At 42.1% G+C, this 17,964-nt stretch overlaps 1 protein-coding gene across 13 annotated transcripts in view; it reads right to left on the bottom strand.

Annotated features, from left to right (window-relative positions):
* Positions 1-17,964, bottom strand: part of LOC144669582 (neural cell adhesion molecule 1-like) — a 485,847-nt gene that overhangs the window by 119,768 nt on the left and 348,115 nt on the right. For all 13 annotated transcript variants that reach the window (XM_078532174.1, XM_078532088.1, XM_078532100.1 and 10 more), the window contains 3 exons: positions 13,617-13,767; positions 4,612-4,796; positions 2,042-2,138 (listed from right to left, as the gene is read on the bottom strand). In XM_078532174.1, coding sequence (XP_078388300.1) covers positions 2,042-2,138; positions 4,612-4,796; positions 13,617-13,767 — 433 coding nt within the window. The remainder of the gene's footprint in view (positions 1-2,041; positions 2,139-4,611; positions 4,797-13,616; positions 13,768-17,964) is intronic.

Genomic DNA, 17,964 nt, shown 5'->3' with positions numbered 1-17,964 from the left:
GAACACTTGATGGGATGAATGCTTTTACTTTTCTTCCACATTTCCTGGTGTAATAACTTTTCACAACTTGCCAACATGATGTACGTGGAAGTACGTCTCCTAACCTCAGATTTCTGAAGCTATCAGTTTGCATTCACAGAAAGTGAGTTTTTAAATTGAATTTGTGGGGTAATCTAAGGAGACACTTTGTCATATGGTGTCAGCAGCAAGCTGTTCTATTGAGAACATTTGAGGCAGATGCAATACAAAGCGCCTTATCCTCTGCCTCAATGAAAATCTCAGAAATAAAATGTTTTCACTGGTGTAATTTTTTCCACTTTAATTAATCTCTTTAAATGCCATTCACAATTTAGTGCCAAATTATGTTCTGTGGTTGGCAAATGAACTCTGATTTTAGAGTTCATTCAAGAGGATCCGCACAGCCAACACAAACATTCATCTCATTGAACACAGGAAATAGGAACAGGAGTAGTAGGCGTAGGCCATTTGGCCCCTCGAGTCTGCTCTGCCATTCAACTAGATCATGGCTGATCACCATTTTCCCACACTAACCTCATATCCCTCGATACCTTTAATATCTAGAAATCTATTGATCTCTGTCTTGAACATACTCGATGACTGAGCTTCCACAGCCCTCTGTGTTAATGGTGCAATCCTGTCACAATGAAGTGCACACTCTAGTTGTAAGTGACAGCAGCTGTTACTAACTGGGGAAAGGTTAGGGTATTATTCCTAAGCATATCTAAGAACCAGTTTCCACCATTGGGGGCGTGACAGAATGAAAAGGGAGTCTGCACCTATGTTTCCTGGGCCTTGTGAATAAACCGATGTAAAATAAACCATTGACTCCAGCTTTCTTCCTTACTAATGAGTGAACATCGAATTTATAACAATCTGCGGTACACACAGATTCACTATGCTGAGTGAAGAAATTCCACCTCATCTCAGTTCTAAATGGCCTACCTCTTATTCTGAGACCGTGTTTCCTGGTTCTAGACTCCCCAGCCAGGGGAAACATCCTTCTTGCATCTACCCTGTTGAACCCTATAAGAAGTTTGTATGGTTCAATGAGATCACCTCTCATTCTTCTAAATTCTACAGAACACAGGCTCAATCTACTCAATCTCTCCTCACAGGACAATATCACCATCCCAGAAATCAGTCTGGTGAACCTCCGTTGCACTCCTTCTATGGCAAGTATATCCTTTCTTTTGTAAGGAGACCAAAACTGTACACAATACTCTAGGTGCAGTCTCACCAAGACTCTGTAGAATTGTAGCAAGACTTCTTTATTCCTATACTCAAATCCTCTTGTAATAAAGGCCAACATGCCTAATTGCTTGCTGCACCTGCATGTTAGCTTTTAGTGACCTGTGAACAAGGCCACCCAGGTCCCTTTGGAGATCAACACCTCCCAATCTCTCACCATTTAAGAAATACTCCGCATTTCTGTTATTCCTACCAAAATAGATAACATGGCATTTTACCACATTTTATTCCATCTGCCCACTCACTCAGCCTGTCTAAATCCCCTTGAAGTCTCTTTGCATCCTCCACACAACTCACATTCCCACCTAGTTTTGTGTCATCAACAAACTTGAAAGTATTACATTTGATCTCCACGGCCAAATCATTGATATGGATTGTGAATAGCTGGGGCCCCAAGCACTGATCCTTCTGGTATCCCACTAGTCATGGACTGCCATCCTGAGTGTGACCCATTTATTCCTACTCCATTTTCTGTCTAAACTGGACAGTCCCAGAAGTGATATGACTTTGAGTCAACATAGTGTACTGTCCAGTTTCCGAAGCCATTGTTAAAAACATACCATTCATGTAAAGTGTTCTGAAAGAAGATCCCATGTGCCAATGATAACTGTATCTACTCAGCAAAGTGCATTGCATACAAAAAGTCCACAAATTCATGATGTACACTATTTGCATTTTATTCCAATAAGCTGTTGTGGAGAATTCCAATTAGAATACATTTGGATGATTGAACGTCCTCTGGATAAAATAAAGCTGCAAAACTAATACCTACCAGCTTGCACTAGGATAAACTCTTTGGATTCCATGCCTACACGGTTGCTTGCTGTACAGTTGTAGGGACCAAAGTCATTTTCTGAATCAGGAGTTACCTAGAGGAAGGGTATGCAGCTACACATTAGTAATTAAATACAAACTTTATTATAATTATTATGGACCACATGGATCAAAGCTTACTTTTTAAATCTTCAATTTTCTCTGCTTACTCCTCCACTCCTGAAAGTATACATGGGTCAGGGGATAATCGTTCAACTTTTCAGGCAATGGCAGCTCCCAATAACCTGCCGAGATGACATTTTTCCTGCATGACCAGAGAATGTCAATGGGCCATCTGGTCATTGATGAGCCTATTGCAATTCAGCCTGGCCATGTCCTTGCAGTTCCATCAATTGTTGTCGAATCAGACTCAGAACCAGGCATCTGAGGCCCAGTAACAAGCATAAAATCATGCCTTGGCTATGTTCCAGATCTTGCTAATGCTCCATAATTTACAGAATTTAACTGGGTTTCTGGATTGAGTGACTTGTGAACACTGTAGCCAGAATGTGAATGCTAGCAATACCTTGCCAAATTCTGAAACAAAAACAGAAGATGCTGGAAAAACTCAGCAGGTCTAACGGCTTCTGTGGAGGGAAAGACAGAGTTAACGTTTCGAGTCCATATGACTCTTCTTCAGAGCTAAAGAGAAGTAAAAATGTGATGAAATTTATACTGTTTAAGAGGGTGGGGGAGGGGGGTGGAGCAGGTAAAGCTGGATAGAAGGCCAGTGATAGGTGAAGGCAAAGGAGAGACTGGCAAAGATGTCATGGACAAAAGGACAAAGGGCTGTTAATGGTAGTGGTACTGGCTAAAGGAGGTGCAGATGGTGGCATTAAGGTCAGAAAGCAGAATGTGGTAATAGCAGGATAAGGGTAAGTAATCTGGAAAGAATAACATGAACAAGTGCCCAATGGCCTTAGTGGGGGCTGGGGGAAAAAAATTGAAAATAGGATAAAAGGTGGGGGTAAAACAATGAATAAAAAATGGAATAAAAATGAAAATAAGTAAAAATAAAAATAAGCGGATAAAAAATATTAAAAAGGGGGTGATGACGGAGGAGAGAGTTCCTCCATCACCCCCAACACCTAATCCCCCTCCCACGGCACCTTCCCATGAAATCGCAGAAGGTGCAACACCTGCCCCTTTAGCTCCTCTCTCCTCATCATCCAAGGGCCCAAACAATCCTTCAAGTGAAGCAGCATTTCACTTCCACTCCTTCAATTTGGGCTACTGCATTCGCTACTCCCAATGCGGTCTCCTCTACATCGGGGAGACCAAACGCAGGCTGGGTGACCGCTTTGCGGAACACCTTCGGTCTGACCACAAGCATGACCCAGACCTTCCTTTCGCTTGCCATTTCAACACACCATCCTGCTCTCATGCCCACATGTCCGTCCTTGGCCTGCTGCAATATTCCAGTGAAGCCCAACACAAACTGGGGAACATTTTTTTCATTTTTTTTATTCACAGTTTTATCCCCACCTTTTATCCTATTTTTGATCTTTTTCCCCACCACCATCCCCTCCCCTACCCCACCCCCACTGGGGCCATCTGTCACTTGTTAATGTTGTTCTCTTCAGATTACTTACCCTCATCCTGCTATTATCACATTCTGCTTTCTGACCTTAATGCCACCATCAGCACCTCCTTTAGCCAGTACCACTACCATTAACACCCTTTTGTCCTTTTGTTCATGACATCTTTGCCAATCTCTCCTTTGCCTCCTCCACCTATCGCTGGCCTTCTATACAGTTTCACCTGCTCCACCCCCACCTTAAGCAGTATAAATTTCATCACATTTTTACTTCTCTTTGGCTCTGAAGAAGAGTCATACAGGCTCAAAATGCTAACTCCGTTTTTCTCTCCACAGATGCCGTTAGACCTGCTGAGTTTTTCCAGCAGTTTCTGTCCTTGTTTCAGATTTCCAGCACCTGCAGTATTTTGCTTTTACCTTGCCAAATTCTGCCCATTTGTAGCTGATTACACATTGGACAGAAAACAACCAGGGTCTTCAAAACAACGTGTCATGTTCCACTAGCCACACAAAGTTGTGTGGCTGTTAAAACTGATCTGAAGAGAGTATATAGAGTGTTTTTTTTCCTCCATTGGTAATTTTAGCAAAGAAGTAAACTCATTCAACTTTTCACAAAATTAGCAAACAAGGAAATGATTATCCCCAAAAACTCTTGTACCTGACTCTTAGAAATCAGTTAAGTTCCACTCATACCACAAAGCCAAAAATAACTATTTTATAAAAAAATACACACACACACTTTTTGATGAAGCATTTGAAAAAATAATCTGGTACATCTAATTTCATAGTATTCAAAATTAATGCAATAGATTTTCTAAGTCCATATCCAATAACTACATTTTATTCTTGTTGATTTGAATTCTCCAAAATAATCTTCAGAAGCCTACAGTAAAGCCTTGAGAATAGTCTGTATTCTCAATCTACCCTGCCTAGCCAAAAATATCACAAATACTTTATTCTGCAATTAAAACCTTTCATTTTAATTCTCTTACCTGAAGGTAGTTGGTGGATCGTGTGTTGTAGATCTTTATACTGCTGTAGTTGGAGCTCGGTAACTGCTGTCCATCTCTAAACCAGGTTACAAGAGCATGAGGATGAGCAAGAACCTCACAGGTGATATTTACAGGGTTTCCCTCCCAAGTGTAAACAGTCACTGTGCCTTGCAGCTTTGGAGCATCTGAGAATCAGCGAAACACAGGCTGGTAAGATTTTTTAATGCACTGAAGCTTTTCATTTCCTATCATTCAAAATACTAAAAAACATTACAAAACTAATTTTCTACTCTGATTGATGGTACTGGCATGGAATGGGCGAGCGAGAGCCAGGAACTCTGGAAGTGGGCGTCCGCCTGATTCACATGAGCATACCATGAATAGAATTTTACAGTCCTGCCAAAGTTAATGGGGTTTAGAATGGCTCGCCGCACTTTACAGCCCTGCCCCGCTGTGACGGGGCCGTAAAATGCCAGCCCATCTTCTGAATGGTCCTTTTGGTAGCCCTTAAGAAATCTTATGCATGACATTAGAAAACTTAGTTTAAAGAATTCAAACAACAAGGTCGAATGTGACCCTGCCCTTGGGCCCTGGTTGGAACCAGTTGGAGAGTTGTACCATCTTCTGTCAGGAGACTTGCAGCCAACCTGCAACATAGCGACATAGTCAAGGGCATCATTACCCTCACTTTTCTCATTTGCATTTCCTTCTAGGTAGGATAGGAATTCATAGCATCAACAATATGACGTAGTCTTGGAAAAATCCTACAAAATGATTTCTAGTTTAAAGAACCTTAGTTATTCAGATAGGTTTAAATAGCTGGATCTGGTCACTTCGGAGTGGCATAGAGCTGGAGCTTTATAAAAACAATGAAAGAAAGACAGAACGACAGACAGCAAGGAAGACAGAGAGCAAAGAAGACGGCTGAGAGGAAGACGGCCGAGAGGAAGATGACTAAAGAAAGGCCAGTCAGCTTAACATCTGTCATTGGGAAAATGTTAGAAGCTATTGTTAAAGACGTTATGGCAGGGCAATTAGAAAAATTCAAGCAATCAGACAGAGTTAACATGGTTTTGTGAGAAAGAAATCATGTTTAACCAATTTATTGGGGTTCTTTAAAGGAGTCACATGTGTAAAGGGGAAATGGTGGATGCACTGCATTTAGATTTCCAGAAGGCATTTGATAAGGTGCCACATCAAAAGTTATTGTGGAAAATTAAAGCTCAATTTGTAGAGGGTTATATATTGGCATGGATCGAAGATTGGCTAGCTAACAGGAAACACAAAGTAGGCGTAAATGGGTTTTTTCTGGATGGCAGGGTGTGCCACAGGGATCAGTGCTGGGGCCTCAATTTTTTACAATTTATATAAATGACTTGGGTGAAGGTACTGAAGCTATGGTTGCTAGATTTGCTGATGATACAAAGATAGGTAGGAAAGTAAGTTGTAAAGAGGACATAATGAGGCTACAAAGGGACAAAAATAGGTCAAGTGAATTGGCAAAGCTCTGGCAAGTGTAATGTGGGAAAGTGTGAAATTGTCCATTTTGGTAGGAAGAATAATAAAGAAGCATATTATATAAATGGTGAGAGATTGCAGAGCTCTGAGATTCAGAGGGATCTGGGTGTCCTGATGCATGAATCACAAAAGACTAGTGTGCAGATACAGCAAGTATTTAGGAAAACCAACAGAGTATTATTTATTGTGAGTGAAATTGAATATAAAAGTATGGAGGTTATGCTTCAGTTGTGCAAGACCCTAATGAGACCACATCTGCAGCACTGTGTACTGTATTGATCTCCTTATTTAAGCAAGGATGCAAATGCATTAGTAGTTCAGAGAAGGTTTACTAAACTAATACCAGGAATGGGTCGGTTGCCTTATAAGAAAATGTTGGATAGGCTGGGCTTGTCTCTAAACTGGTGTTTAGAAGGGTAAGAGGTGGCTTGGTTGAAACCTTTAAGATCCTGAAGGGTATTGATAGGGTGGATGTGGAAGAATCTAGAACTAGGGGTAATTGTTTAAAAATAAGGGGTTGCCCATTTAAGCCAGAGATGAGGAAAATTTATTTCTCTCAGAGTGTAGAGTGTCTTTGGAACTCCCTTCCTGAAAAAGCGGTGGGAACAGAGTCTTTGAATATTTTTAAGGCAGAGGTAGATAGATTCTTGATTAACAATGGGGTGAAAGGTTATTGGGGTTAGGCAGGTTACAATCAGATCAGCCATGATCTTATTGAATGGCAGAGAAGGCTCAAGGGGCCAAGTGGCCTACTCCTGTTCCTAATTCATGTGTTCATATGTAAGACTCAAAGAAAGACTTGCATTTATACAGCACCTTTCACAACTTCAGGATGTCACAAAATGCTTTACAGCCAATGAAGTATCTTTGAAGTGTAGTCTCTGATGTAATGTAGCAGAGGGCTGTGTAGTGGATCTATTGCTATATCATCCCAGTTTGACAAATTGGGGAGGAGATGGGATTGAGCGAGTAGGAACAGACTGGCTATTGGGCGATTCTTCTTTTCCCAGAGAGTAGCGAACCTCTGGAATGCATCAGTGGCTGGTGTGGTAGGTACTGACACTGTATGCATTTAAGAGGGAGCTACAATGGTCTCTTACTGGAACAAGGATCGAATCATATAGAAAGTATGTAGATTTACAAATAACATATGCATAGCAAATAGAATCTCCTGGAATGCTTTCAATCACCTGATGGGGTTGAAGAGGAATTTTCCAGTCTATCGTTTCTGTTATTGGTCTTAGGTTTATCTAAATTTTTATTCTTCTCAGGAAATGACTAGGTATTTCCCAGCATAGCTAAGAGGGGTGAGGAGGGATTTGGGGGGTCGGGGAGAGTGCGGGGTTATGGGGATGTTGGGAGTATCTGATCATGATGCTTCAGCAAGCATGAATGTCGGGCAGGCTTGTCGGCTCATTTTCATATCCCTGCTAGGTAGAAAACTTAAATATCATTGTAATTTCTATAATGACCATTTTGAAATGTTAGTAATGTTCCTTTTATTGTATTGAAGCACCTCAGAGTGCAACATGATCTATGCAGAAATCTTGAATATTATTGCACTCTCTGTGATGGCCAATTTGAAATATTTTGTAATGTTCTTTTCGATACTGTGAATAAAATATATTTGTGCAAAAAGATTATATTCCTGTTAGCAAAGCGTATATAACAGATTTCCTAAGTGATACCAGTGAGGTAAGGCTTCATGTATGTAGAAAGTCCTTAGAAACAGAGCTGGATTTACCAGTGGCCTCCCAGGGAGTCCTCCTAGTCAGGCATTCTGCCTGATTGAGGGACCCAGCATTTGCAAGTGGGGAGGGGTCAGTATTGAAATCTAACCCCCTACCCTTGCCACTGACAATCCTGCGATCCCAACCCTGCCTTCACTCACTTTTGGTCTGGTATCCCACAAGGCTCGTGGACCTCTGGTGGGTGCATTGCCACCGGCTGCCTCTGTTTCCGCTGGCATTGGCGACATGGGCAGTTGCCGGCCTTTGATTGGCCAGCAGCTGTCAGTAGGCAGGACTTCCGCTGCCAGGGACTTAAAGACAGGGAAGACCTGATGGTGGCCGTTGAAGTGCTTGAAGGGCACTTGATTCCGTCATGCCACTCCAATGGAACTGATGGGGGTTCCCTGCTGATTCTCCGGCTGGGTGACCCCCATCGGCCCGACAGAATTCAAGCCAAGATCGCACGGAAATGCTAAAATGTTACAATGGTTTGGTGGGAGTGGTACAATTTTAAGATTGTCAGCAAAAGAATGAAGGGAGATATTAGAAGATTGTTTTAATGCACATGGTGTTCTTGGGGTATGCAGCACCCTAACAGAATCAGTGTTAGAAAGCAGAAGGCATAAAGGCTGTTAAGTGGGACAAAAATACATTTCTTGATAAGCTTTGTGAATTGGGTATAATCCTCACCTACAGGATATTGCTACAAAGCAATTTGTGTAAATTTGTCACAAGTTGTACATTGCCCATGAATACCATTCGTCACAAAGTTATTGGTTATTAATAATTTAATAACCTATAGCTTACTTTTCAGAGCTCCACTATTGCAGAAAACTAATTTTATTGATTCCATATATTTTCAGCCCTTACATATTTATCATAATTATTAACCTCTAATCCATCATCATACCATCTCTGCTACACTTTATCATTCCTGCTGCACAGTGATAATGTCAAAAATTTTAAAATAAATTACTGATCATTTAATGGAAGAGGGCAACGGGTAAATTCTAATCAAACATTGCTATTGCAGCTCAAAAAGCCAACAAACCAGCTGTACAGAATAGTGTCTTGTATAACTTGTAACCAATTATCTCTTACATATACATAAATACAGTACACATGATAGAGTTATTTTTAACTAGTAGAACTTGAAAATTGCCAGTTTATTTATGTAATATCAGTAGTGAGAAGGAGCAACAATAACAACGTTTAACTTCTTTTCGCGACGGGCTTGGTGTTAGCTAAAAAAAAAAATGCCTCCTTCAATTCAAGATGAAATGCTGCTCACGCTAATGATATTTAAGACTGCTGACACTTGCAAACATATAATTGAAGCACTTTAAAGAGGCAAATCTTAAATGGTACCGCTCACATTTCATCATGGAACAAGTTTGTGTAATGATTGACTTCTGAACGAAATTTAACGGAATCGTACAAAAATTAGTACAATAAATTACCCACACAATCATCAGTGCTGTTAGATGTGATGAATAGTGTTTTGAGTTGAGTCTAAATCAGCTATATTTCTAAAAATAAGCAACTTCAAGAAATAATAACAGTGGTGGGTGGAAATATGTCTGATGAATGAAAGCGAATTTTAAAACAGATTGCAAGGATGCTTGATGATAATTTTGTTGTATTTAAGTCTATTCCAGTTTGCTGATACCAAAGCTTGCAGTGATGATGCCTACGTACTAGAAGGCCGTAGCTGTTTCCAAAAGCTCTCTTACATTGTACACACACAAGATGGTTCATGCCTCAAAAAATATTAAGTGGTGACTGTCCAAAATTAGGAACTGATGCTCCAAGGCAGACAGCATCCAACAACAGGCCATCAGGTCTGGAGAGAACAATTGTAATCTGTAAGTGTGCTATGAATGCTACAGAAATGTAGCAGAATACATGGAGATTAAGTGAAAAAAGCATCTATACACATAATGGAGACACACCATGAAGGCAGATTTTATCATTCTTTGGTTTACCCTGATGGAGACCATGTCTTCTGGTTGCCAACTGAACTTTCTGTGAATGTATATATAGACCTGTATTCTGCTTGATCAAATTGGAACAGGAATGTAATACGTACAGTTCCATTCAACTGCTTGTGGTCTAATGTTACAACATTCATCGAAATAAAAAACATGAAATAACTTCAAAGAATTATCTCCCAAAAATGTTTAATTCATGCCAACTCTTACACATCCTTCCCTGTAGTACCTGAGCAATATTCATTGTTAGTGTCCAACTATAAAAGATCAGAAGCTACAGCTACATCAATTTAATTATATCCAAATTTAGATGGTAAATTAAAATGAGTTGAAACTTCATTAGTAATAACTGTAATTAAGCAAAGCATTATAATTAAGCCACAAAATTTTCTTTGTGCAGATAAACTAGAACATAGGTAATTAGATTCATATTGTAGTTTGCCAGTCATAAAATCCAGATGTTCTCATTCATCCACTATTTTAGCTACTTTGGTGAAGTATGACTGAATTAATTTGTCTTTAAAGAAACAGAATAAGGCAGTAAAAATTTGTTGTTTCTTTTTAAAGTGTCACGCTGGGTGTCATGGTATGAGGCCCAGTTGAACTAAAGGGAGGAATCCAGACATATTTGATCGTTTTAAGCAACTGAACATGGGAAGCAGAGCAATCAGTGACACTGCAGCAGACCCTTCATTCAAGTGGGTGGAGTTACACTGGGAACACGGTGCAGTCCAAGGCGCCCTTTCTGCTGCAGCGTGATATTAGCAGTCAAACCTGCTTTTTATAAGCTTGTGGTCAATGTAAAGGTTGTTCCAATAATCAGGAATTCACTCGGCTGAAATTTAAGACAATCTATGTTTTTAATAGCTTTACGTTGGCTCACAGGGCGGAAAAATGGTACATGTTTATTCTTTGAGCGCAAAGTGTATGAAGCTGTGGGATGGCCTGTGCCCTCCCTCACGGGTGCTGATCCCATTGTTAAATTGTTGGGCTCCTTTTAGGTGCCTATAATCAGTATTCGGCTCTTTGAATATGTAAACTGACCCCTTCACAAAAGTTTTTTGCTCAGGATCCTTCAGCAGCTTCTGCAGTAGCCAATAGGTCGGTGGAATTTTCTTCTGAAGTAAAGAAACATTCCTTTGGGGGCTAGAGAAGTCGCTCCCTCGAGAGAGGGGTTAAGTTGAAATTGTCGCACGGTTGACCTGCCTGCATGCTGACGATCCCTGAGAACTAAGGGGAAATCTATAGGTATCTCATGCCTGCCTGAAAAAGCGGTGAGTCACCTGCGCAGACTTTGAAGAGGAATGCCCACTGCATCTTCTGCCCATCAGGCAGTTAAGTGAACAGCAACAGGCCCCCCCTCCCAACTGGGGACCCCTGAAGATGACCTGCTAAGAGCTGTCGGCCAATCAGAGGCTGGCAGCTCTTGTACTCAGCAGCACCATGGAGGTGGCCGTGGCTGCTGCTGGAATACTACCCCCCAGAGTCCCAATATCGTGGAGCGACCCAGGGAAAAGGCAAGTGTGGTCGGGGGGGTCTTGCAGGGAGATGGGGCCAAGGGGGCTGGCTGCATTGGCAGGGCGGGGGGGTCGGGGTTGGCCGTCAGTGGCCACTACCCTGTCCCAAGTCCATGCACAGATTAGTGCAGATGTCATGCACATTTTAACCAGTTGTGAAGGCTGCATGTCGACAGGCCTGCCTGGAGATGGGAAGATTGCATAGGAGGCGGGAAGAGGCCCTTAAGCGGTTTGTCACTTAAGGAAGTTAAGTGGAGGCAGGGTGAAAAGGCATCGGGTATCGGCCCTAATGCCAACCCACCAGCTTTCAGGCCTGTCCGCCTCCTTCCTCGCCTCCTGTAGGGGGCAGGAGATTCTGGCCTAAATGTCCATTGATTCTCAGCCTTCTTGATTCAAGTTCACTCCAGTTGCATAGCGGCAAGTATGCACAAACATCTGCGCTCATGGTTGTTGAAAGTCACAATGGGGAATTCCTGTCTCAGGACGTAATCAGAGCCAAATCTAAGCCCTTTGGCTGAAGGGAAATTGCTCAGATTGCTCACAAGCACCTCCTAATTTTCACATTTAAGAGTGGCATTGACAGAATCCAAGTGGAATCTATCTGGGCCAGTTCTGATGAAAGGTCACAGACCAGAAACATTGGTTGGAATTTTCCAGCCCTGTTGGTATTGGGCATCATGGTGGGCAGGGAGGACAATATGGGGAGAAAGCCAAAAATCAGTTTCTCACCGTTGTGAAACCAGTTTGCGATCGTCAATTTCACTCCTTAATGGCGGGCCACGTTTCCCACTGCCGTACATCAGGAACCTAATACCCCCACGCTGGATCAACTGGGCACATCAGCGTGATTGCACAACTGTATATAAGCGACGTGCACCTGGTGAGCTGCACTTCATTTGGGACTTTGAGGTTTGTTTGCCCCAACCTTTTTTCAGGCAGCACTCGCGGTCATCAGTGCCAGCCTTCGCAGGCAGCACCACATCACTTTTAGGAAGCTCATGGGCAGGTCTCTATCAGGCCAGACCAGCCATAAGGCAGGGGTGGATTTTCAACAGCTGCAGTGCTAGGGCTTGCTTGGGTAAGGGGGAGAAGTGGCCTCAGGCAAGGGAAGAGGCTGCAGGGCAAGGGCTTTACTGGGTAAGGGGGGAATTCCAGGGTGTGTGTGGGGGCACATGTCGACCTGTGCAAGTGGCCTCAAGATGGTGAGGGCTGAAGAGGCATTCTCCAGAAGAGATGAGGCCAGATGGTTATGTGAGGGTGTGTGTGAGAGAGTGAGTGGTGGTGTCCCTTGAGCTGGCAGTGAGAGAGGTGCCAGTGAAGGAATGATAGCCTTAAGTGTGTGTGAATTTAGAATAATAAGATGGTTGGGCCTTACCCTGGTGGTATAGGTGAGATCATTCATCTGTTTTCTGCACTGGATGGCCGATCTCATGTGCAGCATTGGCACTGAGCACTCTGCCATCGCCTCCCAAGCTAGAGTGGTGAGACTCATGAGCCTCCTGTGGCTAGAGCGGGTAGAGGACGTCCGCGGGTAGGCGGGCCTCCAAGGCACCCAGAAGGCATCCCGGGACTGTGTCTCTGAATCAGGGGCTGCACTCTTCTTCGCTTTTGGGGCCACGTCTTCACCAGAACAGTCCTGGGCTGCAAGCATTGAGGAGTGTGTGTGGGGATGCAGTTTAACTGTGGCACCCTCCATGAGGAAGCGGCAAGGTAAAGGAATGGCGGGCAAATCAGAGACTGCCTACCAGCGAGACAGCTTATTTCCTGTGGCTGGATAATTAATGAGGCGGAAATGCGGCCGGCAGGTAAAACAACCTTTCCTCACGCTGCCGCACTGTGCGCGAATCTGGGTTGATTCCACCCATTAACTCAGTTTCTCTCTCCACAGATGCTGCCAGACCTGCTGTGTAATTCCAGCACTTAACTGTTTGTATGTCAAATTTCCAGCATCCACATTTTGTAGAACCTATTTGATCTCTAGCACAAAAAACTATTTCAGTGAACATGTATGATTAGGAAGAGAAATTGGGAATGGATTTTTGACCAGCAAATCAATAACAGCTGTTATAAGCCATTGTGTATTTTTGAAAGGTAAGACAATACTAGTAAAGAGCACAATTAATTGGCCTGTGTTATGTAGGAATTGGTTTAGCTTCACTCCCTTGTTCAGTGCTAAATCAGCATCTCAATAACTAATGAGAACAAAGACTAGCAAGCGAAAATCAAAGTTGCGTTAAATTCCAACTTACACTGAACTTCCAGGTACATAGACTCCGAGTCCTGGCCAATTGAATTTTGAGCTTTGCAGATATATTCACCAGAATCTGTGTGCTGAATGTCCTTGAGAGTCAGGGAAGAAACTCTTGCATAGCTTTGAACCTCAATTCGTCCGTCCATAGTCTGTCAGATAAGAAAATATGGTGTTAATTTAGAGAAATCCTTGTGTTGAAGCACTGATTACATTGTACAGGTTAGGTACAGAAACTGATGCGTACAAGCAGCTCTCATTTTGCCTTTTTAGATTCCTCTACGGTACATCTATTACATGGAGTTCTTATTTTCCATATGATAGTTATATTGATTGATGGCCTTCATAAAAGTAAGCACTTTTCCCAGAAATATTTAGCATAATCTTAAATCACATTTTATTTTGGTCTATCTGTATATATTTGAAAATACTAAAGGATTTCTTGTGCTGCTGCTAATGGTAAGTCAGAGGTTGTGCCATCTTATGATAGTAGGGACACAATACTCTGAATTTTTAATCAATAATATCTTTTAAAGTGTCAGCATTGTGTTTCTCTCAAGAGTGTTGAAGAATGAAGGAATTTTCCAGCTGGCTACTGTAACAGTTGCTTGTCTAGTCTAGCTTGCACAATGTAGGCATTTAATTAGAAACTGGTATCCTCTCTGACTTCCTCCCATATTGTTCTTTTGTATACGTCTTTCAATTTGTCTCCTGCCTTCTCTATGTCTTTACAATGTTATAACTTAATTTTTTTTTTGCATGTTTTGCCTGGATTATGTCTTGAACTCTATGGGCTGGATTTTCAATCAGGATCAGGAACCAGATGTGGGAACTAGTTCTGGGTGCCAACTCCACACAGCATATTTAGAGATTTAGAGGGAACTCTCAAACCCACCCTGCCCCCGTGCAAACCCGCCCCCCCCAACCACCCCCCCCCCCACCCCCACAACCACCACCCCCACTGCCTGCCCAAACACTTCACGTCCTGTTCTGAGCCTACCACGTTGGTCTGCTGCTGCCAATTATCAATAATTGACCTCAATTGGCCGCCCACCGGAAAAATACAGGCAGCTGAGCTGACCCCAAGCCGCCCTCTTTGAAAATGGTTCAAGATCGGGATTGTGGCAGCGAACGAGCACAGAGGCTGTTGCGCCAAATTGTGCTCCCGCCAGTCTTCGATCCTACTAATTTAAAAATCCAGGCCAATACCTCACTCGTACGGATTTTTCTTCCTGTTGTAATAATTTTGTGAAGCCGAACATCTGGCTCAGATTCCCAGGTGAACAATTGTTCACCTGATTTCCTGATTCACAATCCCAGTGTGAGAGTCTCCATGCTAATTTCATAACATTAACCTCCATAAATCTCTCTCTCTCTCTCCCACTCCATGGCTGTGAATCATATCTGTGGCTCCATCTCTCAGGCAATCTTAACTCCCTCAACTAGCACATCTCAGGCTCTAAAGTAAAAATAATATTCCTACCAAAAATTACCTCAATGAAGGTTCAAAAGTTAACGTTTGAGCTTGTTTTGAAGTGATTTGGGAAAAAAAAAGTACATCTTGGTAGAAATTAGATTCACAATCTTAAATCCTACAAAAGTTCACAATTTCAGTTGGACCGCTGTAGGAGGGCGCATATGTCCTTTACCACACTGGGTTTAAATTATTAATGTATTTTTTTGTTAAGCAACAGTCCTTGGGCAGAATTGGAAAAAACAGTGTAATAATCAACTCAGTTCGTTGTCACAATGTGATACAGTAACAACGACAAAAAACCCAGGAATAAGTCATTCCCATTCAAAAGCAGATAGTCTGTACAATCGGAAAACCAGCGTGCAAAGAGGAGGAAAATGATAATATAAAAGTTCTGAAATACAATTAGCATTCCCAGGAATTGTTAAAGTTATTTCAGAAATCTTAAAATCCATTTCTTGCCACCATTCAAAAAGTTTTACAGGAAGCATATTAACCACGCAAATTCAAAATATTTTCTTGTGAATAGACCAGACAATATTACATGTAGTTTTTCAAAATGCAGGAATTTTAGCACTGCACATTTGAGTTAATAATTTACTTATCATTGGCTTGATATAGTTACGTTAAATAAGATGAAAGCCTCACTAATATCAGGAGGAAAAGGAAAATGTATAAAATGGAGTGGCAAGATTGCTTATGAGACTGCACGATATAAATTAAGTTTATGGCTGAAGCGTTAAAGCTATTGGTTTGAAGTGGTCGAGTGATGTGTTAGAATTCTGCAAACTGAATAAACTTGATTGGACCTTCTTCTGCTGTTAATGATAATTTGCCATTCTGTTGTCCTCTCAACTTCATAATTTTGTTGTGCACCAAACCTTGATTAATGAACATGTTCCCAGGCCCAGCTTCCATATTAAAAAGCTGTATCTTGCCAAAGTCAGGCAAAATAAATCTAGCTCAAATTGTTAGCAATACTGTTTTGTAACATTTTCAGATTGCAAGGGAATCACTTCTAGAAAACATAGCAGAAGAAAATTGCAGCTTTGTTTGTAACTATTTTGCGGGATATTGAGAGGAATTGCATTCCTTTGTACAAAGTCAAAAGACCCAGGGCAAAATTGTCACAATGAGAAGGCCACAAGGTCTTAAGGGCTAACCAAAATTATTTTTAAAACGAATTGTAATCAGAATCAAACAATGCTGAGTCATATGCTGTGGAATAGCAATCCAGATGTGGCTAATTCTACTTCTGATTAGTAAATGAAAAGTGAAAATAGACAGTTATTTTATCCCTATTCACAAGATGTATGCATCTGGGCTTTAACCCTTATTCTGCATTAGTTAGTAAAATGGTACAGCAAAACTAGAGCTTGCAAGTGTTTCATGAGTGTGGTGACTGCTTTACTTCCTTGGTTACTGAATGGTGGTAGATGCTTGTCACATTAAAATACAGATGTGTAGTACATATACTTGCAAGTGTACATCAGGCGTTTTGCTCCCTCACTACAGATTCCATCTGCTTCCTGGCCACTGGATCAGTCTGAAATAGGCTGTGTGTGCAACCTGAACATTCTGTTTGATGCTAAGCTAAGCTTACAACTCCATATCCTTTTCATAACAATGACCGCCTACCACCATCACCACACATCTCTGCCTATGCCTCAGCTTATCTGCTGCTGAAACCCTCATCCATGCTTTTGTTGCCTCCAATGCTCTTCTGGGTGGCCTTCCGGCTTCCATAACTTTGAGCTCATCCAATACTCTGCTGCCCACATTCTAACCTGAGCCAAGTTCTGTTCACCAGAGAAGCAGGCCATGGCTGGTCCAACTCGGCAGCCATTGCTGAGGCTGCCATCTTTTAAATTTCTTTTTAAAAAGGAAAGCATCTGAATCTTCAAATTGGCCAGGGCAGAGGCAGAGCTGGAACCTGGGACGGGGTAGGGAAATGTTAGCTATGAAATTTTCATTGCTGGGCAATAGATTTTCTTCAAAACTTGCACTTTTCTCAAAAAATAAACATTTTTCACGCTGTCAACCCTGTTCCCGACAGGCTGAAGCTGTTCAGCTTTACACCTCTCCCAACAGCCACCCGCCCCCATGAAAATTTCCAGACATTAGAAGGTGAGCTCTAAGGAGCTGCTTAATTACCTAAATGTACCCAATTAACAATCTGGGTGACTTCACAGTCCCATCCTCTGCCCGCTCTCCTGCTCTCACAAAAACTGATAAGGTCAGTAACCGAGGCGGGACGTCGTTAGGAATGGCGTCGCCATTTTTTTTAGTTACCCGCCTCTGTTCCAGATCCTGGCAACAAAAATCCGACCCTTGGATACAGTTAAGGGAGGGAGGAAGGGGTAGCAAGGAGAAACTGGGGGCAAGGAAGGGAGGTAAGGTAGGAAGAAAGATTGTCCAGTTGGAGAAGAGGTGGATTAAGAAGGCGAGAAGAGAGAAGCTCATGAGAGCTAGCAGAAAGAGGGAGGGGAGAAGAATTTTGCTTGACTCATTTTAAATTCTTAGTGGGGCTGCTGGGGGGTGTATCATGGATGCTTAGTGGTAGGGAACAAGAGGCAGTGTTCTGATGATCAATTAAGAAATGGGATAAATTGGTGCTGCACAGACCATTATAAAGTTTTGTGAGTGGTTTCACAAAACGTGTTGGTGCTTAATTCAGAGATACCAATGATCAGGTTATCCATGCCATGCTAATCCTGGTGACAGAGAACGCAGGACGCTTAATGGTATTGTGACATATTTTGGGGGAAACATGAGTGAGTCACTGACTGCATAGTACTGCACCTTGGCCATCAGATTTCATAGCAGGCTACTAAAGGTCTTAAATAGTGAATTTTCAATGAAACCGATAAATTTA

This window comes from Cetorhinus maximus, chromosome 2 (assembly GCF_964194155.1).
Source record: "Cetorhinus maximus chromosome 2, sCetMax3.hap1.1, whole genome shotgun sequence".
NCBI lineage: Eukaryota > Metazoa > Chordata > Chondrichthyes > Lamniformes > Cetorhinidae > Cetorhinus > Cetorhinus maximus.
This window is presented reverse-complemented; position numbering and strand designations above follow the sequence as displayed.